Source organism: Chrysochloris asiatica, unplaced genomic scaffold (genome assembly GCF_000296735.1).
Source record: "Chrysochloris asiatica unplaced genomic scaffold, ChrAsi1.0 scaffold00057, whole genome shotgun sequence".
NCBI lineage: Eukaryota > Metazoa > Chordata > Mammalia > Afrosoricida > Chrysochloridae > Chrysochloris > Chrysochloris asiatica.
In genome coordinates, this window is record NW_006408575.1 from 2,724,678 (window position 1) to 2,733,781 (window position 9,104).

At 50.5% G+C, this 9,104-nt stretch overlaps 1 protein-coding gene across 2 annotated transcripts in view; it reads left to right on the forward strand.

Annotated features, from left to right (window-relative positions):
- Positions 1-3,433: 3,433 nt before the first annotated feature.
- PPARGC1B (peroxisome proliferator-activated receptor gamma, coactivator 1 beta) overlaps positions 3,434-9,104 on the forward strand; it is a 137,432-nt gene continuing 131,761 nt past the window's right edge. For both annotated transcript variants that reach the window (XM_006863867.1, XM_006863868.1), the window contains exon 1: positions 3,434-3,511. In XM_006863867.1, coding sequence (XP_006863929.1) covers positions 3,434-3,511 — 78 coding nt within the window. The remainder of the gene's footprint in view (positions 3,512-9,104) is intronic.

Sequence of the window (9,104 nt, forward strand, 5' to 3'; positions counted from 1 at the left end):
ATGAGGAAAGTGAGATCAGAGAGGTTAAATAAATGACCAAGGGCACATAACTAATTAGTATCAGGATTCAAATTCAGATTTATTGAACTTCAATGTAAGCCAGTGCACTAGAAAGAATGAAAGTATCATTGGTCAGTGCCTGTGAAGTATATATATAAAAATATATATATTTCTCCCCATTTTTATATATTAGAAACAACAACCCAGAGAGGAGAGAAGCTTAGTATTTTCCCCATGAGGTCAGGCACGGGACCAACTACTTTACATATATTATCTCCTCAATTATCATAACATCCCTGTGAAGTCAGTAATTTTATGATCTCCATTTATGTGAATGAGGAAACCAAGGCCTCAGAGACCATGACTTGCTGGGATTCAAAATTAGGTAGTCTGATTCCAGAGTCCATGCTCTTAATTTCCTGAGTTGCCCAGAACAAGTTTGTGAAAGGGGTTAGACTCTTAAACTAGTGCTCCAAGGCTAGATGTGGGCTTTCTGCTGGAATGCATTGCTCCTTAAAAGTGAGCTGGCTGAGACCCAAAGAGTGAAATCACACCCTGCGGTTCTGGGAACCTCAGCCTGGAGGAGGAGGAAGCTCATGCTCTTGGTGTTCAAGTCTGAGCAGGTGTGCTAGACTCTCCTCTCTTTCCTCCTCTGGTGAGAGGGAACCCACGCAGGGTGTGTGGGGTTGGGCAACCCAGTGAGTGCAGGGTGGGAGGAAGGCAGGAGGCAGGCGTGCCCAATAAAATAGGTCTAAACTTTCCCGCCTTCTGCCTTTATCCAGCTAGTGCCCTCATTTCCTGCCTGTCAAACAGCAAGGCAGGATGATGAGAGGTCAAGGTTGGAGTCAGAAGACCTGTGTTCTTGTTCTGGCTCAGGCGCTCATTTCATGTGCCTCCTTGACTCTGGGCAGTTTCCCTAGCTGTACAATGTGGTAGTGTTGGAGTCCGGATTGAAACTCTCCAGGTTTTCAGTTAACATATCATTAATTAGGCATCTGTATTGCTTAGTAGTAGGAGACTGCCACATCCTTGTCTCTTAGAGCAACAAAAACCTCAAATTTAATGCTGCTGAATTTTTGTTAAGCAGCTGAGTGCTTTAACCACTGTACCACTAGGTCTGAGAAGGAGACATTGTTGACAGGGGCCGTGGAATCAGTTCTGACTCACAGCAACCCTATGCACAACAGAATGAAACACTGCCCTGTCCTACAGTCATGGTACTCCTTCCACAAAGATTGTTGTTGCTAAGAGCCATCGAGTTGAATTCGACTCATAGCAACCCTGTGTAGGGTTTCCTAGGAAGGGCTGGTGGATTTGAGCTGCAGACCTTTTGTTTCAAACCGATCTTGTGGTCTAGTTCTTATCCTACAGCACCATATCAGGACTCCCCATAAAGACTGCTGTTGTTAAGTTCCGTCAAGTAGGTTCTGACCCATAGCAATCCTGTATAGGGTTTTCAAGGAGCAGCTGGTAGGTTTAAACCTCTGACCTTGCAGTTCAAACAGACTTTGTGATCCAGTGCGTTATCCTGAAGCACCACACCAGGACTCCCCATAAAGATTACAGCCTATGGGAAGTTTTACTTATTCCTATAGGTTCGGAACTGACTTGATGGCAATAGGTTTTTAAAAAAATTATTATGCCAATCTTGTGTTTTTATTTTTTTATTAAGCGCTCTACTCCTACTTGAAAGGGTGACGGTTTGAATCCAAGGTGCCTTGGAAGACAGCCCCGGTTATCTGCTTCCTAAAGGTTACAGCCTTGAAACCTTATGGAGAAATTCTAGTCTGCACATAGGGGTTACCATGAATCTGACTGGGTTCCAAATGTCAACTAAAAACAGCAATACGCCAGGCACTGGAAATATAAAACAAAACAAATACCTCAAATTCACTGCTGTGGCGTCAATCTGCACATCATATTCTGTAGGACAGTGCAGGATACACAGGATAAGCACTGGACTGTGAACCACAAAGTGGGTGATTCAAGTCCAACAGCTACTCCACATAAAAAAGATGAGGCTTTCTGCTCCTACAAAAATTTATAGCCTCGTAGGGTTTCAATGAGTCGGAACCAGAGGGCGCATAACAACAACAGGGCTGTCCCATAGGGTTTCCAAAGTTGTAATTTTCACAGAAGCAAACTGCCTTGTGTTTCTTTCAGAGTGACTGGTGGGTTCAAATTGATGATTTGTCTGGTATCAGTTAAGTGCTTAACCACCAGCGCGCTTCTACAGAGTTCAAAAGCAGACTCCAGGCCCTGTTTTAAGGAGCTCTGGTAGCGTAGTGGTTACAAATCGGGCTGCGAACGCTAAGGTCATAGTTCGAAACTTTCTGCTCCCGTAAAGATTTACAGTCTCACCCTGTGCAGGGTCGCTATGAGTTGGTTCCGACTCCACGGCACATAACCACTACCACCAGAGTAGCTAGCAGGAAGAGAAACACGATGGACACAAATTTAATTGCAAATAGGCCCTAAGAGCGAAAGGGAAGTTGTTGTCTAGTGGGGAGCCCTGAAGACTGCTTGAGGATGTGACCACTAGGTGAATAGTGCTAGGGTGAGGGCTGTGGGAGAATACTCTTATGTGCAGAGGTTAGTTGTGAGCGGTTTCATCTGGCGAACTGGGAGAAGACCAGGGGGCCTGGAAAGGTCTGGCTAGGCCATTTCCAGGCATTGTGAGCCAGGGTCAGAAAAGTCATTTTTGTGTGTTTTTTTTCCTCAGGAGGAGAGGCTGAGGGCCAACCAGAGAGGGAGTCGGGAAGAGAGAAACAGAGAATCAAGTTTAATAGAATATGGGTAAATGCATCCTTCAAGGCACAGATAAAAATAACACCTCCTCCTCCAAGCTTTCCGTGATTTCTCCCACCTCCCTGTGATATTGGACCCTTTTTCTCTGGCCTTGCAGCCTGGTAGAGAAACTGAAACTTTCCAGGCAGTAAGCCCTGGTTTTTTTTTTTTTTTTATGCTATTGAAGTTCACTGGAACTTCAAATGAAATCCTCCATCTCCCTAGGCCTCAGTTTCCCCAGCTGTACAGAAGCAGGTTGTCTCGCAGGGCCCGCCCCGCGCTAACGCAACGTGATTCGCTCTGGCAGGAGCGGGGGACTGCCCGCATTGCTGCGCATGAATCGGGCTGCCGACTGGGGCACTACCACCCGGCTGCTAGCGCTTTCCCCGGGGCTAGGGGCTGCAGGTGCGGATCGCGGTGCTCGGAGCTGCTCTGGAGAGTAGGGGCGCGACCCCCTGCTCTGGCAGGCGCCACGCGGCTCCGCCCCCGCAGCCAGCGGCCCTGCGGCAGCTCCGGGCCGGAGCTCCGCCCTCTGCCTCCTGCCGGCCTCCTCTCTCCTCCCTCCTCTCTTGCTCGCTCGCTCGCTCCCTCCCCCCCGGGCCGGCTCGGCTCTGACTCCGCCGCACGCTGCAGCCGCGGCTGGAAGATGGCGGGGAACGACTGCGGCGCGCTGCTGGACGAAGAGCTCTCCTCCTTCTTCCTCAACTATCTTGCCGACACACAGGTACGGCCAGCCGGGGTCCGGTTAGGGGGTGCTAAGCTGCTGGGGCTGCCGCCGTAACCGCGGAGGCGGGAATGCAGAGGTGAGCGCACTGTAGGATCGGGGGTTCCAGGCTGCAGAGCCCCCCTTCCTGGAGTCCTGTGATGCATTCCGTTACGGGGGCAGGAACCAAGGGGTCCCCCTGCACTCGCCGAAGCACTGGGGGCGCTATAGTCATTAGGGAGGGTCTAGCTTTGGCCACTAGGAGCCCCCCCCCCCGCGCATACCGGGGGTACCGCGCTTCCTTGGGGGAGTGGAACCGCGCCAAGATGTGGGGGACCCTCGGACTGGTGCTGGGCGCTGGAGGCGCGCCCTCCGCGTCCGGCACTTGCTGCCGTAGTTTCACGTGGACCTTGTGGCCCCAGCGCGGGTGCCTCCCCCAGTCTCCGGAGCCCCCTCGTCCTCTAGCCTCCGGTCCTCCGAGTGCTGCTGGCCCCCCGCGGTTCCCCAGCGGCGCCCGCAGCGTGGAGTTTCCTGCCAGTTGCCGGCTGTAGGCATGGGGGTCTGTGAGGCACGTGGACATGCGGGCGGGGATTGCGCCTTCCTGGTTTCGCTACTCAGCGGAGCCCCCGGGGCGGGGAAGCATGGCAGGATGGGGACAGGAGGACTGTTTGGGGGCGCCTGGATCCCCCTGCGGCGCGCGGCTCTGGTGCGCGCTTGGTGTTGCAGGGGGAAGGGACGATGAGGCGGCGTCCTGGGCTGTAGCTGCGCCTGGGAAACCCACCGACGACACGCGCGTGACAGGAGAGAGTGCTCTGGTGTACTGGTGTGTGTGGGGGACCTAGGGAAGCTGGTGGCTTAATAACTAGGAGGTACTACTGGGGCCAGCAGCCGCGGAAAATGCCTGTACAAGGGAGGGGGCGCGCTTCCCACCCTTGCCCCATTTCCCTACCCCATGCCTGTTGCAAGCGTAAAGTTTGGCCCCAGAGTTAGGGTTTTTTCTCTGGGCGCCCGGATCGCCGGGAGACTGAGGATGCGGCCGAACCCGGGAGGAGACCCCGGATGCGGGCGCCCGCTTGGGCGCGGAAAGGGGCCGCCGAGCGGAACCGGGCGCGGCTCGCCGAGTCTGGTTTGGTACCTGGAGTGAAGGCGCCGGTGCCGGCTCGTTTTGCATAACACGGGGTGGAGGGGGAGAGGGGGGGCGGGTGATGGGAGGGAAGAGAGGGAAACTTTGCTTCTTGTTATAATCTGCCTGTCTTTGGGCGGCAGCAGCTGTCATGAGACCGGGTGGGCGGGGAGAAGCTTGCAAGCTGACTCCTTGCGGTGAAACACGACTTGCAGGGGACGCAGCAGCCGATTCAGCTTCAGCCGGACTCCGGGTGGCGACTACGGGCTGGCGACTGGGACGGCGCGGCGTGACGGGGTGTAGCCGAGAGGAAGCCCGCCAGGAGCTGGGGAAGGCCGGCCCTTATTTGCAGCAGAGGCCGCTGGGTCGGGGAGCAGCAGGGCGGTTTGGTCGGTGGCGGACGCACTCGGATGGGTTCAGGATAGGGGTCTTAGGGGGTTGGTGGAGTGTGATTGAGCTTTTCGAGGCCTGCGGGAGTGCAGAAAACGGGCTGTGCGCGCGAGTGTGTGTGTGTGTGTGTGTGTGTGTGTGTGTGTGCACACGCCGCGCGCGTCGAGCGCGTACCTTTACCTCTGACGAAACTGCGGTGGAGCTCCCGCCGCGGTCACCGGGTGCCGTCACACGGCCCGGCGCTGGTGTCTGCGCCTAATGCCGTTCTTAGCTCCAGAGCCTCCAGAACCCACAGCCTGGGGCTAGGGACACTTGGTTCGGGCCGGATAGAGCTCCCAGTGTTCTTACTAGGAGCGTCACCAAGCCTCCGTTAAAAGGCGAATGAGGAGAGGCCTGAAATAGCCCGGAACCTAGTTTAGAGACCCGTAGCAAGAATTATCCGCGCTGGATCTGACCCTGGGTTTGAACTCCATCTTCAGTGTACTGTGGCTCACCAATAAGGAATCATTTGTCTTTTAAGTCGCTCATCGGGCCTACCTTGCCAGGGACATTTATTTCACCCCAAGGCGACTAGAAATTTGGCTAATCAGGTGTCAGCAGAAGCAATGCAGTGAAAGTTAATCTGGGACGTTTGCTTTTTTTTTTTTTTTTAATTTAACCACGTGACAGGCGGAGACTTGCCTGATGGTCTTTGCCGGCCCAACTTGGGAAATGTAATTGATAGGACGAGCTTAGCAGCGCCCCTAGAAGGTTCTTCTTGTTGAGCCAGAAAAGGATCTGGGCGGGTCATAGCCCGCCTCCTCATTTTACAGTTGGGGAAAGAGGCTGTGAGGGGTGATCGACTTGTACAGGACCACGCAGCCAGCGGGTGACAGAGCCACCCAGGGCTCCTGACTCCAGGTCCTGTGTGTTACCTCAAAATAGCACTGGACTTGGAGTCAGAAGGCCTGAGTGGAGTCGCCTTCCCCACTCTCTGGCTGGGTGACCCGGGGCAAGCCATTTGAACTCTCTGAGTCTCATTTCTTCATCTGTCAAATGGGGCTGGTGGTGGCTGCCCCATGAGAATCCAGTGGCATGATGGCGGGGTGAGCACTGTTTGCATGTGAGATGTCTGCTTGTTCCTGCAGCCCTGACCCCCTTGTAGTTTCTTCCCGCCCTCCCCTCCTCCATCTCCTGTCTGTCTGCTTAGCCCCTTTGGGGGGGGGTGAGGGGGGAAGGTGGTTGAATTGATATTTTAGTGCCTTTGTCCTAAAGACTTTGTTGTCTTTGGGGTTGGACCTGTGGGAGGAATTCTATTTAGGAGATTTAACTTTTACCCATTCAGGCCAAAGTACAGAAATTCCCTAGAACAAAGATTGTGAAAGCTTCTTGGAAAGGTTTGGGGCATGTATCCCAGAGAACTTTGGGCTTGCTTCACCTTTGCTCTGGCTGTGTTCCTTGCCTGGAGTACCCTCACCTACCCTGCGGTGCATGGCCGCCTTGTCCAGTGGACCTTCCCAGCACAGCCTACCCTGCGTGTTCTTCCTCTGATTTTCTTCCTCCTCTGGTGTTACACAGCCAAGCACTGTGTTTAGAAGTTCAGTGTCATAGTAAGAATCTAGAGCTGAAGTTGGGCCTTTTATTCCTTTGTGCCCTCATGGCACCTGTCACCGTACTGAGCCTCGTTCTTTTGCTCAGCTCTTGGCTAGGGACATGGATTAGAGCAGTACAGCTGGGCCCTGCCCTGTACAAGCTCCCAGGCTGGCAGGAGAGACAGCTGGGCCACAAGTGTGGGGAGAGAGGAATGCAGAGGGCTGCAGCTGCGGGCAAAGACTTAGGCTCCAAAGGGCATGCAGTAAGCCCACACTAAATATGGGTTGTTTGAAGTTACTTGGGACATCAATCATAGATGCCCAAAATGTCAGAGCTGGCAGGAACTTTATAAATCATCTGGTTCAACCCTTAATTATTTAAAAAGAAATTAGTCATAAAGGTATTAGAAAATACTGGCAAGTGTAAAGAAAATTAAAAACAGGTAATAATCACTGTTAATTTGCTGTCTACTTCTAGGCTTTTTTTTCTTTTCTGTTGATTCATGTAGATTGCAAACAGAATTATTTTGTACATACTTATTTGTAACTTGGACTCACACTATTTTGTAACTTGCTTTCTTCTCCTCCGAGCAATATGATGTGAACATCTTTCCACTCTACTTTATTATTTTAATGGTTGCATTTTTGAGGATTGGACCAAAATGTATTTAATCAATTCTTTATTGTTAGTCATTAAAGTTGTTTCCAGTTTTTCTCTTTTGCTATTGTAAGCAATGCTGAAATGAATATCTTTGTGCACATGTCTTATTTCCTTCATTGAAATTCTTAGAAATGAAATTGCTGTCAAAAGAACTGTACAGGCATTTGATAAAAACAAATTTCTGGATTGCCTTCTAGATATTATGCTAACGTACACAGTCACCAGCATTGTGTGGGAATCTCTGGTTGCCCATACCCAGCTATCTCATGATTTTTTCATTGTTTTCAATTTCTACTACTCTGTTCATCAATAAATGATGTCGCCCTTGTTTTTATGTGCATTTCTTTGATTATTGGTGGTGCTGAACCTTTTCAACATATGAAAATGGGACATTTGTGGTTCTGTTCAGTGAAATGTCACCTTTGTGAACTTGGCCCATTTTGCAACTAGTGTCCAGCCCCCTCGTTTTTCTACAGCTGTATTTAAGCACCTGGTCCTGGCTATATGGAGAACTAGAAAAATGATGACGTCCCAATGTTCAATTGCTAAATTGGGGACATTGCTGCCACCATAGTCCTGGAGGCCAGGGCCAACTTCTTTTCCAAATCAAAGTTCCAGCTAATCTATAGAAACAAGTTAAAGGGTAATTTTTATTGGGTACATTTGGCCACCCTTTAACTGTGTTGAGATCAGAGGAAGTAACTTCTTTACTTGTGGCCAGAAGGGGCATGCTTACTGGCTTTGTTCACTAGAAGTTCAGGCTCTACTTTTTCTGGGGTTCCCCCGACTGTGCTGATGAACAAACTAGCTGGATGCCTGTGAAACCCAGGAAAGGCAGTGGTCCAGCGAGCAGGTCGAAAGGTCTCATATTTCCCCCTCATCTCAGATCCTCTTCTTTCCAGGCATCCAGAAGTTCCACCATTGCCAGGGTGTGAATCACCTTCTCCTCTCTCTGGAATAATAGAAGGAACTCTGGGTTGAGACATAAGAAGCCTTCCTTGCAAATGGGGACTTTGGGCTTGGGAGTGAGGCCATGACAAGAGCATTCTAGACTTAGCTGCTCTCTTTACCATCATCATCATCATCATCAGCAAGATTAATTGAGCATCCTCTAGGTGCCACTTACTCTGCTAAGTCTTTAATTTGCATTATCACATTTCACTCTCAAAAAATTCTACCAAGTGTAGGTGTTGCTATGAGTATTATCCCCATTTTACATTGACTTGCCAAAGACTGGCCCTTCCAGTAGGTGTAGAGCCAGAATTAGTGGGTTCACAGACCATTGAACTCCTCGCTCCATGAAGACTCTAGGGGCCACTCTGTTGTTCAGCACTGTATCTCCAGCATCTGAATGCTGGCACATTGCATAATCAGGAAACAGAGCTCACAAGATCTTCTGTGTTTCTAGACCTCAGTTTATCAATCTGTAAAATAAGAGTTGGGAATTAAATATCTAATATATATATAAAATGAACATTGACTTGCTACTCATAAAACATGGACATCATCTCAAATTGAAACACTTTAGAAGGACAGGACCAAGTATGGAGTTTATCCTGATATATGCATCTTTATGTATATATGAGTCCTGGTGTGGTGCTGTGGGTTAATGCGCCAGACTGCAAAGCTGTTTGAACTGCAAGGTTGGTGGTTCAAGCTCACTAGCTGCTCTTCGGAAACCCTATGCAGGGTCGCTGTGGGTCAGAATCAACTCGACAGCACTTAACAACATATATATATATATATTTTGGAGTCCTGGTGTGGTGCTGTGGGTTACTGTGCCACACTGCAAAGCTGTTTGAACTGCAAGGTCGGCAGTTCAAGCTCACCAGCTGCTCCTTGGAAACCCTATTATTGTTGTTAAGTGCC